This window comes from Acyrthosiphon pisum, chromosome A2, assembly GCF_005508785.2.
Source record: "Acyrthosiphon pisum isolate AL4f chromosome A2, pea_aphid_22Mar2018_4r6ur, whole genome shotgun sequence".
Classification (NCBI taxonomy): Eukaryota; Metazoa; Arthropoda; class Insecta; order Hemiptera; family Aphididae; genus Acyrthosiphon; species Acyrthosiphon pisum.
In genome coordinates, this window is record NC_042495.1 from 12,562,820 (window position 1) to 12,588,926 (window position 26,107).

Genomic DNA, 26,107 nt, shown 5'->3' on the forward strand with positions numbered 1-26,107 from the left:
TCGAAGCGGACGGCGTTTGAATTTTCGTTTCAGCATTTTCAGGTGTCATTAACGATATATTTGGCATCTAAAAGTACGGCCTAATCAATGGACTTGCCGCGTAACAGGAGCCTGCACGTCCTTTGTTCAAGTCCATTGTATTTATTGTAATTGAAGACATCGTAGTATGTTAAAACGGCCAATCGCCTCATAGTTTTAAGTTTTTTTTATGTATTTAAACATAAGCATATTATAATTGAATTACCTCTCATCATACTTTCAACATTGTTCAATCCAGTAAACAGAGATAAATTATTGTCATAATAATTATAGTGTATTAGTTTTTTAACATAAACATTTTTTTCATAACAAAAATTAGAACAATATTTTAAAACACTTAAAATATTGTACTAATGTTATTCTGTAAGACAGAGACAATCTATCCATAAACTTAAAACTATTTATTGTTTTTTTGTATGGTGGTCTATACAGTCTACTAAGATATATTACTATATTATATGTTATTGTTTATTTGAAAATTTGAAATGTTAATATTATAATATTAACCAAGTTAAAAGGTCTATGCATAGTACCATCATAGAACAATGGTACCATGGTTATGGAAAAGATAACAATATCTACATTTGGGAAAAAATACAAATGATAACAGTGATAACATCCATAAGTCAATTTTTACTATTTAGGCGTATTCTAACAACTACTTAAAAATTAAAATTTGTCATTTAATTTATATTTATTTTTTGCATTATAATATTATTTAAGACAACGTTCCATTTGTTACAGTTTATAAAATAAAAAACATAAAATGTTGTTAAATTGTTTGGCAAAACAAATTCGAGCTCTACCGTCGACATTCACAGCGGCATGTCGGTTGTCTACTGTGGCAGTTGAAAACTCGGAGTTCAGTAAGTCTGCAATAATGTTAATCGATTATATTTAAATTATATCAGAGTTTAAACAATTTTAAACAATTATAAATTCTTAGATGAAATTGAAGAGCCGCCAATGGTATATGGCGGATACACAGAATTACGCCAGGCATGGGTGTCTAATTTGGATACTATAAAGGAAAATCCTTCTACCATCATAGATTTGCATCCCCAAGTGTTTGGATCGAGACCAAGAATTGATATAATACACGAAAATGTTGTGTGGCAAAAAAAATACAAATATGTTGCAAGTATCTTTTCTTTATTCCTCAATTATTTTCCACTACACAAGTCAAATAACCTTTTTTTTTTATTCTGACAGAGTTATGCAAATACCAAAGTTACAGCAGAGGTAAACATGAGCAGTAAAAAACCATGGCCACAAAAGGGTCAAGGACGTGCACGACACGGTACTAGACGTTCTCCGCTATTCAGAGGTGGATCTGTTATACACGGACCACGCTCTCATACAACTCATTTTTATATGCTTCCGTTTTACAAAAGAGTGTATGGTCTTACGTCAACGTTATCTGTCAAGCTTATTCAGGTATGTATATTTTATACTGTTAAATTAATTTGCATACAACATTGCCTAACATTTTTATTTAGGATGATTTACACGTAGTCAACAATTTGGATATACCTACAGACGATCCTGGATACATCAATGATTTAGTTGATTCAAGACTATGGGGACCTTCAGTTCTATTTATTGACGAGTAACTATGATTATTGATTGATAATTATTATTTAGATTCAAAAAGTTAGGAAAAGTTAGGTACAAAGTATTCATTTTAATATACATTTTTATAGTACCGATACAATGCCAAAGAATATCAGCTTAGCATTGAACCAAATCAAACACATGAATCTGATGCCAGTTTATGGTAAGCATTTATAAATAAAATGTATAATTTGGTTACCTCAAATCTGCATAAATAACTATTATAGGTTTGAACGTGTACAGCATGCTAAAATATGAAACCCTCGTTTTGACTGTAGCTGCAGTTAAAAAAATTCAAGAACGACTCCTTTACCAATTACATAGGCCTGATGGTCATCAAGCTACAAGAAAATTCATGTTAAATAAGCAGAATTAATATAAACAATAATAAGGAAATAACAATTTTGAAAATATATTATACTAGTTGTTTTTTAATAAACTTTTTATCATTGCAAAGAAAAATATTTCTCCAGAAAAAACCTGAATACATTATTTTTCAGACATGTCAATTGATAGTTTGTTGTGGAATTAGAGGGGTGCCTTTTTGGTCAACACAATATTGGTAGTGTCTATTTTTCACACTTGTTATAGCTAAAGTGAGTGAAAATTGCAAAACCACTGCATTTCTCATTTTCTAATGTTAACTATTCTTAATACTGAAACTAGTAAGCTTAACCTTTTAACTAATTAAAAAATGAGTACTTTTCCATTATCCCGACTACCGCCCAATGTCGTGAGTCTCAATTTCGGTATCTCAACTATTATCCCCAATGCCACAACTACCAGCAAGACTTTATAGTTCCATCTTTTATAACACAATACACATGAATTGCCATTTATATATATATATAAGTATAATTTATATTAGTATAACCATCGTCCATTGATTATAAATACTTATTTATAATAATAACTTATTTTCTTCAACATCACTTTTTCTGATAGGAAAGTGAATCAAGTTGGTACTTTGGGGGATCAAAACTAAAAAATTTCCCAGTAATTTTCAGAAAAACTGGTTTTTGACAAAATCAATTTTGGTTTTTAGTGTAACTCGTGTTAAACTATTTATAGGCATATCAAACTTTCAGTTATTAATATTTTTTTTTAATTATAAAAACATTTTTGCTCAGTGAAAAACTTTAAAATGTAATACAAGCTAGGTTCCTCGTAAGTTGTTCTTTGTGGAAATTTAAAAAACAAATTGAGTTTAAATCCACGATAATATTTTATAAGCTTCTGAAATTAGAACTTTTTCAATTCAAATTTTTACAAAATTGGATATTCACTTGATTTCTCATGGAGCAATTTTCTTATTTTATTGTTGTAATTCAAAACATAGGCGTGCGCAGGGAGGATGCCGGGTATGCCATGGCATCCCCTGCAGGGTTATTATAACCATATAGTTTTTCGTTGTAAATAATTTGATTATAAATTAGAAACATGTACCTACTGTATCTTAGTTCAATAATTTAAATATTTTGAATATTTTTTATATTATTTTCTTATAATAAAATATTGGGAGTCAAATATTAATTTGATTTCATAATTATATTTTCATAATCATCATAGGTACCTAGAAATAATAAAACAGATTGCTAACTCATGATAATATAATTGAAATCAAAATCCACCATTTTCATGAGAATTGAGGGTTTTGCCACCAGAACATTCAAGCCCCTGCGGTTATTGCTTATTTTCATACTACCTACAACTTAGAAAAAAAGAATTTCGATTGATTAGATTATCAATTTTTTTCATTATTATATTATTATAATATGATCAAATGTCTGTAGGTTTTTATACTGTTACTTTGTTGGAATGAAATCACAGTACATATTAAATTATTGATGACAAAATTATTTTTGTATTTTTATTAATTACGTTTTTATTGTTAAGCATGCTGAGCATGCCTGGAGAATTTGCCACTGGTACATACTTTTCAAATTAAAATATCTAAAACCAATAAATTAGCTAAATAAAATGCATGCAAATTTCTTTTCGCATTATATGGCAAATTATTTGTACGTATTAAGAGTTTTTGGGGAGTTATTTTTTGTATTGAGCTAAATATGTTTAAAATTACCGGCATACCCTGCGAAAAAAGTCTGCGCACGCCTATGAAATACGTATTACTGTACGTGAAATTGAAATTTATACCATATGTTAATTTAACCATTTCCTATTTTTGAATTTTTAAAATACTTTGACTACAGGCATTTTCAAATTTTAATTTTTTTTCTATCTATATTCTGTCGATAACATTATATTTGTTGGGCCAAAAGCTTGAATATTTAATACAAAGATCCTGATATATGATTGCAAAAACAAATATTAATAATACATATTAAGCACAATTTTTTTTTTATGAGCATTTAAAGTTAAAATCTTGACAAAGTTTATCAAATTAAAAATTAATAAAATGTTCATTTTTTATAGCTAAAGATTGAACATTTAAAACAAGGTTCCACGAAGTAGGTTATTCTGTATCAAATCTAAAAAAATTATAAACACAAAATTACAAATAAAATAACCAAGAATAACAGTTTTAGTTATTTTCTGCTAATTTTAAAATATTATTCATGGGTACTTGAAACGCCTAGGTAGTAGGTATATTATTATATTATACAAATATGATAATATGCAAATAGATTTAATTCAGCCTACCGGTCACCTGACCTGAGATGTAAGTAGATTTTAATTTTTTCAAGACTTGATAAGGTAAGTTAGTTAAAAGAACTAATTTCTGCTATGCTCAACGAGGAAAGAAAAATGCTGATGAAAAGACATTGACAGAGTATTGGAAAATTTGGAGATGATGTAGACCTTTAAGTATTATTTATTACAATAGTGAAATTCAAATTATTACAAAAACAAATAAATGTACACCATATATTATATTAAAGCATCATAAAAGTTAACAATATAATTTATTTGTCTAATCTACAAATTGGGTTATCTTGTACCATTTGTAAATTAACCCTAGGTCCGACTAGATCTCTAATATTGTTGATGCCATATTTAATCATAGTTGGTCTTTCTAATGATAAACCCCAAGCTATAACATTTACTTTTTCTGGTAAGCCCATTGGTAATAGCATTTCAGGACGAAACATTCCAGAGTTGCCAATTTCAATCCATTTTTTTAGTCCTTGGTGATAACAAAATATTTCCATACTAGGTTCTGTGTATGGATTGTAAGCAGGTTTAAATTTTATTTCAGTCATTCCTAATCGTTCAAAAAACATGTGCAGAACTCCAATCAAATCTCCCAAAGTTAAATTGTAATCAGCTATTACTCCTTCTACTTGTTGAAACTCTGCCAAATGAGTAGCATCCAAAGTCTCATTTCGGAATACTCTGTCGATACTAAAGTACTTAGTCGGTTTAAAATCTTTAGCTAAGCCATACAACATACGAGCACTTACGGCTGTAGTATGGGTTCTCAATACATTTTTCTTAGCTTCGTCCAAAGACCAGTCATAGCCATATCCTTGGGAACCATAGCCACCCTTAGAATGTACTGTTTTTACCTTGTTTAAATATTCTTGAGGAAAGTTTTCACTAGTTTGAGGGTTCTCCAAAAAAAAAGTATCATGGGAGTCTCTTGCTGGATGTTGTTGAGGTTGAAATAATGCATCAAAATTCCAAAACGAGCTCTCAACAAAATTATTAGTTGGCATTTCAGTAAAACCCATTTCAAGAAATATTTGACGAAAGTCTGAGCGAACTTTCAATAATGGATGTAAGCAACCAGCAGATTGTGGTTGGCCTAAAGCTTCAAAATTGTAAAGCTTAAATGGAGTTGATTTCCATGAACCAGATAATATCATTTCTGTAGTTAGTTCAGTTTCTAATTTTACAATAGATGTTGTAAATTCTGGACCCTTACCTGCAAATAGTATTAGGTACAATTAATTAATATGATAAAGAGTAATGAATTAAAAATACACTACCTAATGTAAAACTTTTAATGACTACTTCACGAATAAGTTTTCGTTTTTTATAATCCAACTTTTCCGACTCAGAAATTTGATCATGAGATGCTTTCAGTTCTATCAAATCTTCTTTAACCTTATCAACGACTGAATCGACTTTTTTCACCACTTTATTTGCCGCTCGATCAATTACTATCCAACCCTTTGACATTGCTTGGCTGAATCCAATTTTTGCATTTGGTATTGCCATTAATTCCTTTTGATGTATCCCATCAGATGGAACAGCGTTATATAGGTTTACCTCATAACTACCATTCAATGCAACTGATTCTCCTTCTTCAGTAAGTTCCCAGTACTTACTTGTTACTGGATCGGCAGTAATAATATTTCCCAATGCCAATATGCTATTGACAACACCAATTATTTTTTGATGATCAATATTGTTTTCTTTGCTTATGTCCCATGTGCTAATGGAACCTTTAATATCCACAAGTTTTAACAACTGTTCTGAATCCATAATGAAATTTTAAAGATCGTTAAAAATTTGCAGTGGATATTTTGAATTTTTCACGTCCTCCTCCGACACGAAACTTTAATACTATATATTTTCACGTACAACGTCAACGTGAAACTAAATATTTTCAAGTCCTGCCCCCGGCCCCGGCCTGATTGGACATTTGGACGTAATATCACAGAATAGTTATGGTTATTTATCGTTTACTAGCACGGTTGTAGATATACTATCTTAAACCGTGTTTACTAGACGCTGATAAGTGATAAAGATGTAATATGATAATATAACAACATTTCCCGCATAAATTTAAATTGTTTTTTATTTTTTATTTTACTATTTATACACAATCTGTACCGGCAGGAACCACAATAAGAGTATGAGATATATAAAAATATTGATGACACTCGTCTTTTATTTATTTATTTTTATTTTTTGTTTTTCGGATAAAGGATTGTTACCTATTAGCCATTAGGTCTCTAAACCATTTGCGCTTTAGGCGACGACGAGGGTTTCCAGGGATAGCTTATATAGCTAAGTTTTTAATAAGTAGATTATGGTGAGTGTTCAAGCATAGGTGAAACCTTGTAGGTCTTTATGTAGGGTAAAACAATAATAATTTAATTATTGTTTATTATAAATAATCATAGGTCCCAAATGGCCAAATGTGTTCTTTTGCTTCAGAGTTCAGATGCATGACGTTCACACTAATAAATGTGTCAAATAGTATAGATATTAATAAATATTTAAAATTAGAAATTAAATACCTAGCTCGTCCATCTGTTGTATCCTTGTATATTAACGGGGACCTCAGGAACAGTGTCAGCCTGGCACACCAAAGGCTCATGGGTCAGTTTCTTTGAAGGGGCCCCATAATGAACGGGCCTTGAGCCCTGTAAAGAAAAATTAAAAACTTACGTACGGTTAAATAATTTGATAAATACTTAGCAGAGTCCCTACTATCCCTATATAGAGCAGAAACACGCCACACAAATAAAAAATGTACAAAACACCAAAAAAAACAAAAACGGAGTGGCCCCAGCAGCGTTTCTCGGCCCACCGGCCATTGCCAGGCCGACACTGCTCAAGGATTATACAAGGATTCGTTTCAATTAAAAGTTAAATAAAATAAAATTATAATAGGTATAGATTAAGATAATTATCAAATGATTCAATAAGTATTGATTGGAAATTTAAGTAAGTAATACAAAAATACAACAACTGCTTTGGCCTGTTGTCAATACCAAAAATGTTGCGCACAGTAAAAGCGTAGTGTAGTTGTATTAATGTGTAAAAAAATTCATTATCCTTTAAACATGATTTATTGGTTCATGGTTCATTAAATTTTTTTGAACCATTAAATTAATTAAATTTTTCATGTAACCGTTATGTGACAATAATCATTTAATCATGTACAAACCAATTCAAAAATTATTTCAGCAGTGGAATTTTAGTATAAAACATAAATAATCGCAGTTAAAATATAAGCCTAAAATTCTATTTTTGGAAAACAATTTTTGAAAATATTTTTCAATATGCTATCGAATGGGTCTCCTTCAATATTTTGTCTGGCAATAATCATAACATTGGATTGATATTCGAGATAATGGAATTAAGAGTTGGGTATTTGAGATATCGGAAAAGTACCCATTTATAAACATAATTAAATAATTAAAAGGTTTGAATTTTATTAAACCTTTGAAAACTGAAAAAATACTATTTATTAAATAGTTTACTTGATTATTATTCAAATTGTTCAAATAATCACTTCAAAGTAAGTTTCAAAATAATTGAATAGAAGTAATAATAATTATTCCACTAACAAAATTATATTTAATATTCAGCTGAAGGTTATTTTTCATAATGGCCAGCAATATTATTGTGGAATGTGGAAAATTTTTCATATAAAATTAAGATTCACTATATTGTGTGCTTCGTTAATTATGCCCACATCTGTTTTGGTATATTGTTAATTTATTAGTTATGAGGATTTATGTATCTAATACTAATTATTTGTGTTTAAATTGTAAAATAAGTATAAATAATGAAAAATAATGAAAAAAAAAAATACTTAACAATTAACATTTAATGAATGTTTTTAGATTCTGAGTGAAACGATGAATGTATTGATTTTACAATGATGTGTGTTTTTTTTTATTTTTTTTTTTATATTTTGTGTCTGTCATCAACTTTTAGGACAGTAAAAGTGCTTGGATTTTCTTCAACAGTACATTTTCTGATAGGAAAGTGAATCTAGTTGGTACTTTGGGGGGTTAAAAGTGAAAATTTTCCAGTAGTTTTCAAAAGTGCCGTGAAAAACAAAAGAAAAATTAAAGAAAAACGGGAATTTTTACACAAAATCTGTTTTCGAAAATATCGATTTTGGTTTTTGATGCAACTCTTATAAAAATTACTGTAGGTACATCACATTTTGACTGAATTTTTATATCAGCATTTTCTATACACCATAATATTTTCCAAATATTTTGATTTATTTTGAGCTGTTTACGGACATTGTCAGTTTTCAATTTTTTTGGTTTTTTTTCTATAAATATCAATAAAGTTTTATCTGTTTGGCGAAAAAGTGTAAAAATTTAATGCAATGCTCCTAGTATATTGTTACAATAGCAGTTGAAAAATATTAAAAATACATAGGCACAATTTTTTTTTATAAGCATTTAAAGATCAAATTTTCACAGAACTTATCAAATTTAAAATTGAATTATTATTTCGTAGTTAAAAATTTATAAAATGTTCAACTTTTATATCTAAGGATTCAAAATTTAAACCAAGATTCCGCGTAAGTATTTAATTCTGAAACTAAAAAACTAAAAAATACATTTACACAGTTTATTTTTATAGTCATTTTAAGCTCAAATTTGGACGAAATCACATATTAAAAAACTTAGAATAACTATTTTAGTTGTTTTGTTGTGATTTTATAATATTATTCGTGGGTACTTGAAACTTCTAAAGTATACTACTATATATCTATGATAGTACCACGGTTTGTTGTTGATGTATGACGTGTTACCTAATGAATATTGTGATATGATTAATTTGGAATTTATTATAGGTACCTACTTTAGGTTAATTATTTTTTTTAATACCATAGATAAGTATATAATATGTCTTATACCTAGACTGACATACCGTTTCCGCTCAGAATCGTTTTTCTTATATAATGATATTATATCATTGAATTCAAATTTAATACCATCCATTACACAGTGGCCCACTTGTAACCTACTGTACAGCAGAGCGACATCCACTTGCCCACCTTTTTATATTTACAATTGCATTATTTATGAAAGTTTTAATTTAATATAAATAATACAGATATTTGTATAATTTAGTCACAATAATATTGAAATTAGTAATATTATGATGATACCAATAATTAAATTATTATGTTGACCATCATTACTTATTTTTGACAATTTAGTAAGGTGTAAACAGTTAAATTATAGATGTGTTGCTGTATACATGGAATATTTTGAGAAAACACATTTTTTTATTTTTTAGTTGATTTCTTTTTTCTGGAACTCTTGTCTAAAAAATTACCTAGGTAAAACCTGTCTGTTTACTACTAACCTCTTTCCTCATCCATCAATGTATGAGATACAAACATTTTACTTTAGGGTCATGTGAAAAGATCCTTGGCATAAAATGTCTAAACCGTTAAAACGATGGTAGCCGGTTGGTAATCATCACACGAAAACGACAGTACAATTTTTTTCTAATGTTAGATAAATTGTGTGAATCAAAATAGAAGGTATGAAATAAAAAATTATAAAATTAAAATTGTATTATTATTAATACCGCGATTGCCGTACATTTGACACAGGTTAACAAAAACATAGAAAAATATCAACTTAAAATTAACATATACAAAATTAACATAATAGTCTACACAAATATCATACATGATTTAAAAATAAATCAACACAAATAATTAGATACATTGTATCGAGTGTCGTCGTCTTGTCGATAAGCTAATATAATATTATATTGTTAGACAAAATCACTTGTGAGCGGACAAGGTCGCGTGTTGGACATGCAACTCCGCGCTGAGCACATACACATCATGTCTTCGAGAACATGTTCAAGATAGCCGCACAAATCTTCTGTGGGTTAGTCTCGTTCGGGTAGTACTGCATGGCTGCTGACACCTGTTCCTCAGGGAATATCGATGATAAATGATAGTACAGCTTTTGCCTGGCTTCGTGGTAACCGGGAAATATCTGCGGATCCGAACAGCTGGCAGCCACCATCGTGTGCGGTGGCAAGTTCATCGACGGCTGCGGCCGCATCATGGGCACAGGCGGCGCTGACGCTATCCTCGTCACATTGCAGTGCTGGCTCTGCCGCAGATGAACCAGTCTTGGGTCGTAGGTCGGGTTCAGCGTGAGCTGCCGTTGCAGCTTGTGGTGCAAGTTGCTGCAGTCCTCGGACTCTGATGACTCGGCGGGCTTGCTCCTGTAGTTGTTCGGGCTCGGCGGCGTCGTCGTCCACGCTCCGCCGCCCACCCAGTGCGGGTGGTTGGAGTGATTGTGGTGGGTGGTCGTCGGCGGGACGTTGGACATAGTCCGAGCCAGCGGCTTCTTCTGCTGGTTGTTGCAGCCGGACTGCTGCAGCGGCAGGCTAACAGACTTACCCTTGATCTGTCGGCCGGCCGAGCCCTGCCGCTGCGCGTGTTCCATCAGTCGCTCGGTAACGGACTTGACGGGCTGCAGACCACGCTCGGGGTGACTGAACTTGCATTTGTTGCCGTACGTGCACTTTTTGCCGTACGGACACGTCTCCGCGCTGACGGCTGTCAGACCGACGCCCGGCGCTTTGCTCCGGAGGAACACGTCTAGAGTAGGACCTGAACGGCCCAGCGGATCGTCCGGCGGCATGAACCTGCGTGACATCAAACGATGACCGTTATAGTTTATTATGTTTGTCGAAAAGACTTCGATCGTCAAGAGACGTGCGGTTTTTGTTATTTATTACGCATACCTGTCGTTGACGAAAGAGTACATGAGTATGTTGTTTTGCACGACCGAACGGAACGCAGGACTCTCGTTGGCCAGATCTCGGTAGTTGTCGTTCGACACGACAACGCCGTCTAGTTCCGAGGCCAAACGCAGAATGTACCGATCGTCGTAGCACACCATGCGCTTGCCGCCGATTTCTCTGGAAGGGGTGAAAACCAGCATCCTAGCGCGCTCCAATTCCGTCAGGATATCTTGGTCTATATAGACAAAAATAAAATTAAAAAAAAATATATTAAATTATATTATACCGTGATATATGTGCATATTTTATATAGGCCCTAAACAACTATTATATTGGACGCCTTGCAGGACTCCGAATCGTCCTATTACGAAAAATAAAATATGGTTACTTTTTTCAGACATAACCGTTTCTCCTTAAAAATTTCAAACGACATGATGAGGCTCCCACTTTTTAAATCGAAATGTCACAATGATAAAATAACTTGGGAATAGTTACATAATATTATTAATTTTTAATTAGTAGGTACTTGACGAAAGACCACCATATAATGACCGGAGTCCGATGTCACACTGTATGTGTCTATAGCTGGTTACAATTTGTGATGTGTTCGGCTTTCGGGTATGATAAAGTATAAATTAACCACGCTATACGCTAGGTTATTAGTTATTGACGGATATTTTATCAATAGGTGCGGTAAAATCCTATATTATTTAGCAACTAATTTGATGGCGCTGTAATATAGTCTGATCCACACAATATCAATTGATATTAAAAGACAATATTTTAAAAGACAATATTAAACGCCCTATTTTAACCCACAACTAATACATATATCTACCCACCCTCGCCTACACAGCACCACATAACCGTGCTATCTATTTTTGTTATTTAAGTATTTAACCATCAAGCAACCCAACTTTCCTAAACATCCCTGAACCAACTATAGTTAGTATATACGTGTACAACGGGATATTCCGATAGCCTATGATTGGTTTCAGGGGAGCTTTAACTGAAGTTCGCCACTTACCAATGATCCTCCTGTTGTCGGGCCTCGAAGCTTCTTTTCGCCACTTCGGCACAAACACTGTGATGTCCGTGTGGCCCCTCATCCGGAACCAATCAACGCAGATTTTAATGCCTCGACAAGAGAACGTTTCTTTGTTTCCGTGGCTGGAAGAAACAGGGTAGATAAAACGAAAACGTTAGTTATATTATTACAGGAGCGACTACGATCGACTGGAATCATTATGACCTAACATACCTCATGGCGACGTTGCTACCGTCGATGACGACGTGCCGGAGTTTGGGCGCTTGGGGACTAAGCAACGAGTCGTTGGTGTTATTCGACTGCGCTTCTTCGCCGTCCGACTCGCAGTGCAACCTATGACCACATTGCGCTCCGAGCTTGATCAGTTCCTGCAGTACAACAACATTAATGTATTAAACACACGAAAAACTGGAAAAGATACATAATGTTAAGAGGGCACTCAACTACAGCAGTCAGTGTCTCTCAGTCTCCTTCGCACTGCACACGCCGAGTCTAATATTACATATTAAATACAGCGAAAACTAAAGCAATTCTTCATTTTTCTGCGATACCTACAAATATTTGTTCGTATACAATATGCACAATGCGCGTTATTGTATGTGTTTGTGACCCTAAATTATCAACTGGTGGCCGCGCCAAGGGGGCTTCAAGAGAGAATTGCTGCACTATAGAAAATGAAATATCCCCAAACCGAAAATTCTTCTTTTTCACCACACCCACAAATGTTTTTCTTGTGTACAATGCGCAAAAGGTTATTTTATTTGTTTGTGACCCTAAATGATCTGCTGGCGACAGCGCCAGGGGGGTTGAGAGAATTACTACACTATAGAAACTAAGATACCAACATCGCATGTACGTGCAGCGAGACAATAGAGACGACCGTTCACCGTCACGCCCGCATTTATAATATTATAGATAATATATAATATGAGTTCATAAAAAATAATAATATAATCGCCTATAAGCTTACGGCTAACAGTTGATCCTGTGTGGGTTCGGGGCCCAGCTTGCTGATTGCCGTCTGCACCAGACGTTCGGTGTAGCCGAGCTTAAGCGCAAAGTCCACCCTCGACTTGTACGCGGCCGCGCTCACGTATTCCGCGTACTCTGCACCGAGCGTGTCCGACGTGGTACGGCTGACGTCGTCGTGGTGGCCGCCAAAGTGTGGTCCGCCGACGGCATCGTCGTCGCCTCCAAAGTCCGAGTCGTAGCTCGAATCGTCGTTGCTGCACTCGTCCAATGTCTGCAGCTGCAGTTCGTCCAACGAGTCCACGTAACACTATCGAAACGAAAACGATCCGGTCAGTATACAACAGTTCACCGATATTAAAGATAGTATTTATCAAAAGGCTATTCCTATATAATATTATTATTGTTATGTCAATGTTGTATTCGATTAAAAACACGATCTGTACCGAACACAACACTGCGTTATATAATATATTGCAGAACTAATGGACATAATAGTAGTAACGCGACAATATTGGCATTTGGTAGGACAATGATTTTGAGCGGAGAAACTGCTGATGTGTATCAACTCGCGAAAAAGTGAAATCGCAAAAGAGTATACTACCCCTCTGGGCGCTCTGGCCTTCTATATAATAATAAATAATACTTACGCGTTCGGGGGGGGGGGGGGGGGAAGAACATTATAATGTATATTGTGGGGGTGTATAGTTAGAAATTATCTTTTAGACACATGTGAGCAAGCTTATATATTAATAACAATGACATTTACCTACATAATTATTTTTAAAACTAGAATTTTTACATTGGTAATAGTATATTATATTATAAGTATTGCTAACTACCAGGTGTTTAACGAATGTCGATAATGTGCTAATGTTTGTTAATGAGACTTTGCCGGTTTATTATTTAAAATATCCCATGAAATAGCAGCACGCGCGTCGAAAAATGCAAAAATCGCACGAGATCGAAAAAAAAAAGGCGATAAACAAACGAACAGGTGGTCGCAACCAGCGCATCCGGTTCGCCGAGAGATAAACAATATTAAAGACACGGAAAAACGGAAGCAGAGTTCTGCAGGTGCTAGAGACGAAGTCCCGCACAGGGTACACGGGGGTTGAAAAGACTTACCCGAAGTACGCCGGTAAAAGTCATGGTTGCGAGTCGGAAAAATCGGCGTTGTGTCGTGCGAAGTTGTTGTTATGTGACGGTGCGCGACGCGAGAAACTGCTGCGCTGCGCGACGGCCGACCGTGTACTGATGCGGCGGCGGCGCGCGGTGGCGGATCCGGATGAGCTCCGTGTCGTGGGGACTGCCGCCGCGCGGCGGATCCGGGAGAAACAACACGACACTGACCCGAATCGTCGTCGTCGTCGCCGTCGTCGTTGCCACCGCCGCCGCACGCTCGCTCGCTTCCGGGAGTGAAGGTCTACTACGGCCGCCCACCGTCACGGGCGGTTACGAGCGTGTGGCGGCGGCGAGCGTACTTACACTCACACACGCGGAATATTATTACAAATATACGCGAGCGTGTGCGTGCGGGCGCGCGCGTGTCAGCGGCGTGCGATGTGCAACAGGTAGGTATGCGTAAAGTGAAAAAAAAGGGTTAACGGACCCGAACGCCACCGCTGTCGACTTTTTGGAGGGCGCGCGCGGGGTCACATCGTTGGTTTTGTATATAATAAATATTATATTATATTACATATATAGGTATTACCATAAACCCGTAGGCACAAAAAATGGCCTACCTAAACTATTTAATTGATAGACGTACTATGTCTGAGGTACATAGGTTACTGCAGAAGCTATGGTAATAAATTAAAAGTTGTATATTCGCGCACCGTGCGTAGGCAGTTAGACACAATATTGAATTCGTTCGATTTGCACGAGTTTCGTGACATACGCAGCTGCTACAGGTGTTTGAGACAAATGTTGAGGGAGGCCCTACAACTGGCCGCAGTGTATGTATGAGAGAGCGCTGGCCGCTGACGCAATAAAAACTTAAAATATCGTGGGGGTGTTAAAATTGTGCACACCCCTTAATCCTTACACTAAAAGTCGTACTTGTATACTGTATTACTCTCAATATTCGGTTTAGGTATATTATTGCAGTAAACAAACATGACTAGATAATATGTGTACTTACATATATTTGAATGGTATTATTATAATGTAACCACATTGGGCTACCAGACCGTATTTTAATAAATAAATAATATATGTATATGGTAAATTATAATATAATATTATTATTATTTAGGTGTATAGAAGGTACATAATATTATAATTATAATTAATGATAATATTCGTGTACACCGATCAATAATACAATAATTCTTAGTCTTGACAACAATCCAACTAGTATGAAATCATTTTATGAACTAACAAAATGTTTTAAAAATTGTATAATATGCGTTATATTCATATGCATGTGCACAATCACATCAACGACAAGTGAAAACCAATTACAGAATGAAATTTAAAATGTTAAAATTAAATTTTAATTGTAATTTTCGGGCCACTGGAGGTAACAGCGAAATCTGTACCTATATTTCCTAAATAACGATATAAATCACAATATAGGATTTCATCATTCATACGAAAAATGGATGAGATACCTTACGAAAATTTTAGATATTATAATAAAACCTTTGGATAGAATTATTATTTTTGTTATGTGAAAAACATAAAATTGTTTACAAAATCCAAATACATCTGCGAGATAATGAGCCACTGATATGAAGCTGATATAATTTATGTTTATGTGTAAATACATAATATAATATAATATAATATAACATACGAAATATATTAATATAAGCACATGTAATATCCTGTGACGGCCTACCTGTTGAGTGTTGAGAATACAATTAATATACAATGTGTGTTTTAAACAACAAATTAAATAATAGTACAAATTTATTATCATCCCTTGATTTTCAATCCCTTTATATTTTTAGATGGACCTAACAACAGTCTTGATCAATAACTATACATTTAACGAAAGTTAACTAATTTCAATACACAATTTAAGACCAGGAATACTCTTCAACAAATAATGTTTATTGTCACACGTACCTATACTGTCAAACATATTATATTATTATATGCGCATTACGCATACACTATACACATCGTAACCAGGCTTGATAGATAATTTTTTTTAATCATTAACTATATATGTATACCAAGCACAAAAGTTCTTAAAATTTTCTACACTTGAAATTATCCGTACTTTAAAACTTATTCGTACACGAGTCAGCTGCATATTTTCCCTCAATACCACGGATAAGCAATCAATGTCATTAAATTAATTAATTAAAGTCATTAAATGTTTTGATAACACCAAAAATACCATAAACAATACAAGAATTTTTTTTTTCAAAGAGAAAATAATTTTTTTTAAATAATGATGACACGGCAATACAACGTATCTCGATTTTTGTTATTGTTCAGAAGAGGTTTTTAACCGATTTACTCCAACACCAACCATGATAACCATCAAATTTTAGTAAAGATGATAACACGTGATAACAAATCTAGATTATTATCGTTATGTATATAAATTATCGCAAAGTCTTTCTAAAACTGTTGATACCAAAAACTACCAAAAACTAATTTTAAAAAAAAATCGAGATACGTTGCCGTGTCATCAACGATATATATTAAATACTGATGTATAACTCAAAGATAGCGTCTATACTCAATACATATACACAAGTTGCCAATCAGATGAACACTGAGCGTTCCTTCTATATAGTTTGAAAAGAATACAATTATATTTAAGATATATTACCAAGGAAGAAAGTTTAAATTCACTGGCCATCATGAAGATATAATATAAGTAGAAATGACGATGAGAGCATTAACTGTGACGGCGATGATATTAACAAATTCACCAATCAACAATCACAGCATAAAGTTTAATTTTTATTTTACTGCAGCGTACACTATAATTAGTAACTTTTTTTTATTTTACCGAGAAATATTATACCTATATGTTGCTAATACTTACATTTATTAGATAGGTATATAAATTGTTGATTTTTCCAAAAAAAAAGGAAAGCCGTTATAACATAATTATTTAAGAGAGAATTATTGTGAAAGTAAGGTGGAACTGCAAACTCAATAAATGCGACCCTGAATCAGGAGGGCTAAGCCACGCATACGCACGCTATACAAATACTCGATAAAAGACACCCGAAGAAGCGGCAAGATAGAGCTTTTCCTACCCCCTAGGAATTTTAAAATCAATCATGATTTATTTATTTCATATTATATTAGGTAAAAATATTGAAGGTAAATGCCTAGAAAAATGTCTGAGGAAAGTGTACGTCTAAGTCCCTTTATAACCACTATAAATATATCAATAGCGGATGTAATTCATCTTCTAGGGGTCTGACAATATCCTTTTGGTCCAAAAATTCTACTTTTAACTATTTACCTACTTAGGCTTATACCTAGGTACCTACTGTATTATCAATAACATGGCCAGACGTCAGTCAGTGTGACCATTGACCCCCTATAGTGATGGCACAACTCACAAGACAAACAATAAATTATTATTTATAGGTAGTTTACGATGTATAGGGATGCCAAGGCCCCTATTCCCCCCCCCCCTTAAACGCAGCGCCTGATATATATACGTATTAGGCTATAAACCTACAACGTTTCACGCGGTCCCTGCAGCACAAATTTTACATTTGTTAGCAGGACGAAACGGAAGTTTTGTTTTGTCGAGTATGGTGTTTATATATTATTTTTAAGAGCAGTAGCAACATCACGTGCGCACGATATTCCCAATGCACAAAAACTGCAGCAGATGCGACATAAGTCGTATAGATAGTACAGGTACAACATTATATATATTGCATCCGGGTGATATTTATACAGTTAAGTACACAATCTGGTGTATAAATTATGTGTGTGTGCGCGCGCGCGTGTGCTTACTCGTGTTATATATGATTGTAAATAGTTGTCTTCGCAGCGCTACAGTGTACTTACCATATAATGTTTACGACGTTTTCCCGCGACCATTGTATATCTTATGGAATATAACATGGTCGTATAAATTTAACGTCACAGAAACTTTATAGTCACATGATAACATGGTCTATATACTCTATACTATAATACGCGATAAGTTAATCTACCTACAACGCGAAGGGTCGACGAAGGTGGTATTTCATAAATATTGTTTACGATTTAAAATCAATGTTTCCTCCTTTTCGAGCATACATCGCAAAATCGACACGGAGTCGATATAAATCCAAATTTCAGCGTCCCACTGAATTCATCAAGAATACTATTGCGAAATGAATACCTACCAATCCATTATTATTATTATGAAACACGTAATAATAATTTAAGTTTTAACGAGATGCTATTTTCCAAAAACACAAATATATTATGAAACATGAAATTCATAATAAATAATAATAAATTATGGTCGACATGTACAAAAATTAAAGTAATATTGTAAATTGTAATACAATGTGATTTTCTAATGAAAGAGAAAATATTGTATTATTACAATATCTTATGATATAATATGTAATAAAAACTTACTTACAGACAGACTTTGTGTTTAAATACTATGTCAATATGAAATTAATTTCAAACGGATCGAGGGAGGGGAGTTAAGGATGGAAATCTTATTCAGGAATCTAAACAAAGGTAACAAAATAGTATACATATAATTGAGATAAGAATAATATTATAACACAGCTTCTTTAGAAAGATGATAAAATAAATAAAATAATTAAAAATATTATTAAACTCAATAAAATATTGATATTTTTGTTTATATTTTAAAATGTATATTGACTACGATTTATACGTTAAAACTGAATATATTTATTATTTTGCCATTTACGATAAAATACGATAAACACTAACAGTTAAATGAGATGTAGTAGGTACCTAGGTATATGTAAGTATTAAATGTATTGATTGTTATTTATACAACTAGACACTATAAAACGTGTACATTTGAAACAAAAAATGTTTACGACCGTGACGTTTGGTGAGTGTATTATATTATTATTGTATTCACAAACTTTACATTTATTTTACAAGACCTAACATATCTGATATGAATTCTAAAAGTTCGTTAATCCTCAATTTGATTGCTTTGTTAAAAATGTAATATGTTTTACAGTATCAAAATCTTGCCGGCGGGGTTTCGATAAACCAAATACCTAATATTATAATATATCTCTGCAGCTCTGCACGTTACATATTTTTGGTGTTACACAACTATAATAACTTCCATAGTCTTCGATTACTGCAGTTCACCAATATTTTCCATCCTCACGGTCACTCCTTTCAATATCCCGAAACCCATGGGCTAACGGCTAAGCTATAGGTAGTTTATTCTCCATTTTAATATATAATCGTAACATCTTCTACACTTTCTCTATACACTCATTTCTTATTCTATATTTTCTTTGTCACTCGAGAGAAAAATAGCTCAAATTGTTTATCACTGTCGTCTGTCACAATATGTAAGTCACGTTATATACTTATATCTTGTCATTATAATACACTGCAGTTTTACATACTACCTATCACACATTTTTTATATAATAATTATAATTTATGTTATCAGAGTCCATGGTATACGGTCCGTGTTTATCTGTCTTTATAGTAAATACTTTGTTACAACTAAATAATCCTGCGCACATTAAAATTTGCTCGTTATTAATTATACGCACTGCATAAATCCATTAAAATCGTACATAACAAAATTGTTTGCAGGATTACACGAGAACGCAATCACCACCATTAGGTATCGTAATATGCTATTACACTCCGTACGCAACCCTTTATTTAAATACTCTCATATATATATATATATATATATATTATATATACGTATTATATAATATATTCATATCATTCTATGAAATTCAATTTTTTCCTGAAAAAAATGTATCCATTAATTTCTCTATTTCACTCCAAAAATGTTATACCACGTACATTTTTTACTTAGTGAATTTTTAAATACAAACTAATTATAACTAAACACGATGGTGTTAATAATATATTATTCCTATAAATGGTCTACGAGGTTTGGCCGGTTTGGGTTAAAATAATATAAGGGTCATAATATCGATTATAATAGACTATTTAAATGTTAACTTATACATATAGGTATAAATATAAATTATATTATAATATTATATCATATTCGCACAAAAATACGATATTATTTTAAAAAATTACAATTTCATTTCTAACTAGGTAAACTATTTAAACTATCTTAAATATATTCATCCTTATCAAACAAATTATGCTACAATAATTTTTATATTTAGAGAAAAGCAATATTTTAAAATTGTATTTATATGTTGAAAAACTATGTATTTGGGTGTTACCCGATTACTTATGTTTCACTGTTTCAGTGCATGTCTTTGATTTAAAAAAAAGACATTTAATCGGACTTGCTTTGTTTTAAAATGCTAATTAACCAATTAATCATACACACGCAGATACTTATAGTTCAATCCAAGTAAAAAAAAAATAGGTATATAGTTTTCCTACTTGATGATAAATATAATTATAAATTATAATACAAATAAACTGTAGATAATAGATGTATTTAAAATTAAAATTATTTCTACATTATGATACTTTTACAAAATTGTGTGAACGTTTCTATTTCGCTTTCAAACCATATTATAATAATAACGTTTTGCACGGCCCAATAGTTTTTTTTTCATGCTATTATAACAATTGCATCAAAGAAGTTGATTTTAATCCTCAGAGAAAGTGTCCAAAGTGTTCATCAAGTAAAGTCAAGTATAACATAATATGACCTTCTAAACATATTGGGCCGTGACAATATGACATCCGATAACGGATTCATAATTCATATTTTTAATTTCGTACATTCGTCCTATAGTATGTAAGTATCTGACTAATAGCTGGTTAAAACCCAATGACTTACAATGTTTTTGGCTATATAATACACAATGTTCTCATTTTACATTATCCCTAGTGTTTACTGTTTATTATTTTAATTCTGAACTCTATGGTATGTTAAGAATGCAGGAATCGCTATAGTACTTACCGCATTTAATAGGTAAGGATATTTATTAATAATCGTATCAAACAACTAATTAATAGATTTTACTATTTAAGGTACATTGGTGTAATAAACGATATTTAAAAAATGAATTAAATGTATCGTAGTGTGTACGGTTGAATACACTATGACTATACACAATATAAAATATTTCAGCATGGAAATTATTACGGTTGGTTTTACTTGCAATTAGAAATTGTTCATAAATTAACATTATATGTATTATTTTAACAGTCTGATTTCTTAATTAATGATCAGACATTTTATCGTTTAGAATTTGATTTTTACTAGTAGCAAATAGTATAGTAAGAAAATATATTGTCTCATAGAAACCACAATAATTTTTAATTTACCTAACTATTTTTTTATATATACATATATATCATATATATTTACAATAAGACAATCGAAGCATAATTCCTATGCAACAAAAATTTAATCGCCGAGTTTGGAAAGCGAGCACTGTAAAAACGCCCACTATACCTTCTGTTATACCAAAAAAAGAAACCAATTTATTAGGTACTTACTTATACTTAAGTAAATATTTTTGACGCAATTGAAGATCACTCAAAGGTAACGATGTTGTGTTATAATTATTTGCAACATTTCATAACAGTAAAACATCAAACAAAAATTCTGATATTAAAATTCAACATTTTAATTCTTATACATATTATAGAATAAGTATCCGCGGGTGTATATTTTATACAATTTTAAATTATTGTAAATACACATATTATTAATCTTCAAGGGGTGTAAATAATTGTTTCTATAGGGAAACCAGCTGAATATATGATTGCAAAGTTAGTGATACGTTTTTTGATAGGTATAATAATTTATTATTCTAATTAAAGTTGGTTTGTTCTCTGAAAAAGCATAGCTGGAAAATAACTTAACGCGGTACATATACCTAGTATAATATGTTATAGCATCAAGTCAGAGTATTTCGTATAATCAATAATAATAATGATTTTTTACTGCCAAAATGATCAAAAAGTTTTTACCTCTACATATGATGTAAACATGTAATAATAGTTACGATATAATAATGCATATAATTATAATTTTAGGTATAAATTTAAATATCGTGTCAACAAAATATTATGTCAATGTCCACACATCAGCTGTCTAAGCGATACCCAAATTTATACGCTTTCAGAGTTCAAGATTATATAAGTTGATAATTTTACTATCTAGTAACCTAGCTAGTGCACAGTTTAAATTATAATAAACTCAAATATTTCAAAATAATGAATGTCATTTATATAGATAATTAGAACATATAAATATATTATTATAATAATTTATTTTATTCAATTAAAATTTGAACAACAAAAATTTACTTTGGGTTGTTTGCAATAATATACACATTATGAAATAATGATTTTTAGAATCGGTTGAATATTATACTATAGTACCGAAGTTATTAAAAATAAATCAGTACTATATTATATAAAGTATCAATTATCCATAAACGTACATAAAGAGAAATACATCACCTTGGTGCGCGCTAAAAATAATCGAAATTAAGTAGTTTACCTATATAGGTGAGTGTACTGGTTTTTTTCAAGGCTTTAATAAATAGGTACACATACAGGAAAATAACCATGCATAGGAAATTTAAGAGGATCTTTATAGTTTATGTATCGAACATGTAATACTGTGTCCTATACCTATTGTTAAAAAATATAAGGTTTTTAATTTAGGGTTGGGCCGATACCTCTTTTTACCGATACCCGATATTCCGATATATGCAACCGATAAAAAACCGATACCCGATATATTTGAAAACCAACATTTTCAGGATAAACAATGAACCGATATTAAAATATCACCGATACTATCAACCGAAATAATATTATCATTTTACATTTAACTATTACAATTTATAATCAACGCTATTATGCTGATAGATTTGGTTTTTTTTTTTTTTGGTATCGGTTCAAATATCGGTTTAAAAAAAAACCGATTCAGATAAACCCAATACCACCAATATCGGCCGATATCGAGTATAAGTTTTAGTATCGGCCCATCCCTAGTTTTTATACAATTATTTATTTGCTAAATGTTCGCTGAACGATTTAAACTTCAAAATTGGTTACAGGCAATACCAACCAGACTTGGTCTAATTTTATAACATTAATTACGTTACTTTTTTGTGGAAATATAGGAAAACCTACTCGGTACTCCCGAGAAGCAGTCACGCGCCATTTAATTTGATTTGAATTGAAAATAAGGAAAACGAACGCGCTTAGTCAAGGAAAAATACGGTATACCTATATAATTATACAGGAATAGTCTAGGCACTTGCAGGCTACAGACAACGTTCGTTAAAAAAATATAATTTGCTTAACGTATATTTAGAAAACCGTAAGTGGCGATCGGGGAGAAAAAAAATGTCGAAAAAACACCCAAAAATCCGTATAACTACCAAACTGTTAGGACCAATCCAATTACGGACGTTCTAGACGCACAGATGGATTTTAAATAACGATTTAGGCCATTATCGAAAGGGAAAGTAAATCACACACACACGAACAGGATGTACTTGGGCGCCTTTCACGTGCTTATAATAATATGTGTACAACGTTGCGGCACAATGTTTTTATACATGAATATGAATGGCAGACTTATGTCTCTATTGTGCTTTTATGTGTAACAGGATTCGGTGAAATATTGATTTCTAGGTACCCGTGCACACAGCAAACGTGATAATTAATCGAATATGTGCATTACAATATTATAATATTGTTTTTGATCTGCGCGTAGAATTCGTTACGCAACCCCGCAGGCGCATACAAAAATTAAACGCTCGGACGCTGCGGCGGCGACACAATGTCAAAATATATCAATAATTATATCTTATTAATAAAACACCGCCGGTAGGTGGTAGTATAATATTATAACATCACTTCACACCACATAGTAGGTATATTATTATAGCCAGTATAGGTACCTAACCTAAGGCTATGGTTATCCAATATCGATTGTTTGCACATCACATGGTTTTTCGACGACAAATATTATTTATATAATGCCTACCGGCCGCTACTAATTAACGTGTAAGTAGGTATGTATATAAATATTAAATACTTACACTTACGTGTAATAATATTTACTGTAGCGTAATGTGCACAGTGTCGTAATCAAGACTAGGTAATGTGAGGGGGGAATCAATATTTTGTTTAAATTTTAATATATAAGGTATATGAATGCATATGAAAACATATCAATACATTATTTTGTACATGAAAATATTTTCAAAGTGAAGTACCTAATATAATACAGTTATTACTTTATTTCAAGCAAAAACAATTACAATGTAGGGAATATAAAAAAAAAATAATAATAATGTTATAACAGATCTACTTTACTTAGCTTTTTCGAATTAGTTATTTTAAAACGTTCTCTACTCCTCTGGAGATCAATAACAGTATAATAAAGATAGGTACTTAACATAGAACAATTTCGAAACATTACACAATAGGAGGAAGGCATGACGAGACAAGTCTTAAAGTTGCACATTATATTGTATTCGGATTTTACTATAGTGATATACGGCAGTTTCCAAGACGAGTAATTCGAAATTGATAAAAAAAAAAAAAACCATTACTTTTTGTTTCAATATTCTTATGATCAAAAAAGAAAAGTGGGGTCGCGGGAGAGGTATTCAACAGTCAACACTCAGATCAGCCAGTACCCAACATTATACCGTCACTTGACCTGTTAATTACCAATCATAATGTCGATTTTTCGTAAACATATTATAGGTACAATAATAATATTATTATTATATTATGTAGCTGAGGTATTAGGTAGTCAACTCGCAGTTCAAGTGACAAAATATGGCGGTGACTGGCTCAAAGTGAATTGAACGAACAATACAATAATATGTAATGCGTTTTCGTTTCGTTTGTCTCCTACACAACTGTAGGTAGCTGACCGTCAAAATCTCGTTATATAGTTAGGCTTTAGAGTTTATAACATGAATCGTAAACCAATCATACGGTAAGAAACGGTGGGACTACAGGTTTTTTATTTTTAAAAAGCGAAAGATCGACCGTCATGCAGCACTTGTATATTATCATCGACGCATAAAATTATTTATAGTATGATATTATCTAGGTACCTTTAGCCGATCGATCAAACGATCGTCCGGCGCCTTGTCGTATTCGTCCAGCATGGTAACGGCGAAAACCACCGCCGGCGCGGACGTCCCGCCACCACGGTTGACGATCCGCAACTCACACCCGAACAGGTTCCTGATGGAGTCCATCCGGTCGACCACCAGACGTCCCTTGGAACTGTCCACCGACAGCGTTACGTCGGAGGCGCCGGGCGGCGGCAGTGGTCCGGAGCGGTCCATGATTCGACGCCGACATGGTTCTGCGATCAAGCGGCGGCCGCTTCGCCGGACCTTTCACACGGCTCCGCGGTCATCGACGTGCGACCGTCCGTCGTCATTCGTAGACAGTAAATAATTTAAATGTTTTGTTCGACACGAAAAGGCGATTTAATAACGACTGATAGCCGGTAGGTTAGGTAATTCTTGATAGGTACCTGTCAAGACAACAATGAGCAAGGGCCAAGGATAACGACAAAACATAGAATCAGTCAGTACTCACTGGTCAGGAGCGATAGTATTTTACGACGAAATCATAGAAGAAAACCACGACATTATCGTTGACGACGTTACAATATAATATATTTTAGTTAATATTACAATCGACAATATAATAAATACCTATATCACAAACAAGTAACAACTAACAAGCAAATAATATGAAAATTAAATATTAATAATAAATAAATGTTATAGTAGAGAACTAAAGCGGCGGACAATGCGGTTATCACAGCTGCTGAGGTTATCGGGATTCGCGATGTGTTTTTGTTGTTGTACT

At 32.8% G+C, this 26,107-nt stretch overlaps 3 protein-coding genes across 4 annotated transcripts; 1 reads left to right on the forward strand and 2 right to left on the reverse strand.

The window, feature by feature from the left end:
* The first annotated feature begins 657 nt into the window (after positions 1-657).
* LOC100168162 (39S ribosomal protein L4, mitochondrial) lies at positions 658-2,088 on the forward strand. Its single transcript, XM_001945959.4, has 6 exons — positions 658-905; positions 986-1,176; positions 1,252-1,476; positions 1,539-1,648; positions 1,743-1,816; positions 1,881-2,088. Exons 1-6 carry the CDS (start codon positions 806-808, stop codon positions 2,027-2,029), a joined length of 849 nt encoding a protein of 282 aa, XP_001945994.2. The 5' UTR covers positions 658-805; the 3' UTR covers positions 2,030-2,088.
* A 2,440-nt stretch (positions 2,089-4,528) lies between these two features.
* On the reverse strand, positions 4,529-6,242 carry LOC100163360 (phenylalanine--tRNA ligase alpha subunit). The gene is made up of 2 exons (XM_001951410.5): positions 5,607-6,242; positions 4,529-5,542 (listed from the first exon to the last, which is right to left on the reverse strand). Exons 1-2 carry the CDS (start codon positions 6,103-6,105, stop codon positions 4,581-4,583), a joined length of 1,461 nt encoding a protein of 486 aa, XP_001951445.1. The 5' UTR covers positions 6,106-6,242; the 3' UTR covers positions 4,529-4,580.
* Positions 6,243-9,889: 3,647 nt separating this feature from the next.
* Positions 9,890-26,070, reverse strand: LOC100159275 (probable ribonuclease ZC3H12C). Of its 2 annotated transcripts, XM_001945905.5 has the most exons (7): positions 25,832-26,070; positions 25,336-25,766; positions 13,122-13,430; positions 12,365-12,519; positions 12,131-12,273; positions 11,104-11,338; positions 9,890-11,004 (listed from the first exon to the last, which is right to left on the reverse strand). In XM_001945905.5, exons 2-7 carry the CDS (start codon positions 25,570-25,572, stop codon positions 10,185-10,187), a joined length of 1,899 nt encoding a protein of 632 aa, XP_001945940.1. In that variant the 5' UTR covers positions 25,573-25,766; positions 25,832-26,070; the 3' UTR covers positions 9,890-10,184. The 2 variants fall into 2 exon arrangements, with proteins under 2 accessions (XP_001945940.1, XP_003247098.1); XM_003247050.4 differs by lacking the exons at positions 25,336-25,766; positions 25,832-26,070 and adding an exon at positions 14,249-14,621.
* Between the last annotated feature and the right edge of the window lie 37 nt (positions 26,071-26,107).

Bases quoted from the DNA above. Each gene is read 5' to 3' on its own strand.
- LOC100168162 (XM_001945959.4), top strand. From the start codon at position 806: ATGTTGTTAAATTGTTTGGCAAAACAAATTCGAGCTCTACCGTCGACA. The intron at 1,177-1,251 runs GCAAGTATCTTT...TTATTCTGACAG, and splicing joins AAAAAAAATACAAATATGTT to AGTTATGCAAATACCAAAGT. The intron at 1,649-1,742 runs GTAACTATGATT...ACATTTTTATAG, and splicing joins TCAGTTCTATTTATTGACGA to TACCGATACAATGCCAAAGA.
- LOC100159275 (XM_001945905.5), bottom strand. From the start codon at position 25,572: ATGGACCGCTCCGGACCACTGCCGCCGCCCGGCGCCTCCGACGTAACG. The intron at 13,431-25,335 runs GTACCTAGATAA...TCGTTTCGATAG, and splicing joins GTTTGATCGATCGGCTAAAG to TGTTACGTGGACTCGTTGGA. The intron at 12,520-13,121 runs GTAAGCTTATAG...GTTGTACTGCAG, and splicing joins CACAGGATCAACTGTTAGCC to GAACTGATCAAGCTCGGAGC.
- LOC100163360 (XM_001951410.5), bottom strand. From the start codon at position 6,105: ATGGATTCAGAACAGTTGTTAAAACTTGTGGATATTAAAGGTTCCATT. The intron at 5,543-5,606 runs GTAGTGTATTTT...TACTATTTGCAG, and splicing joins CATTAAAAGTTTTACATTAG to GTAAGGGTCCAGAATTTACA.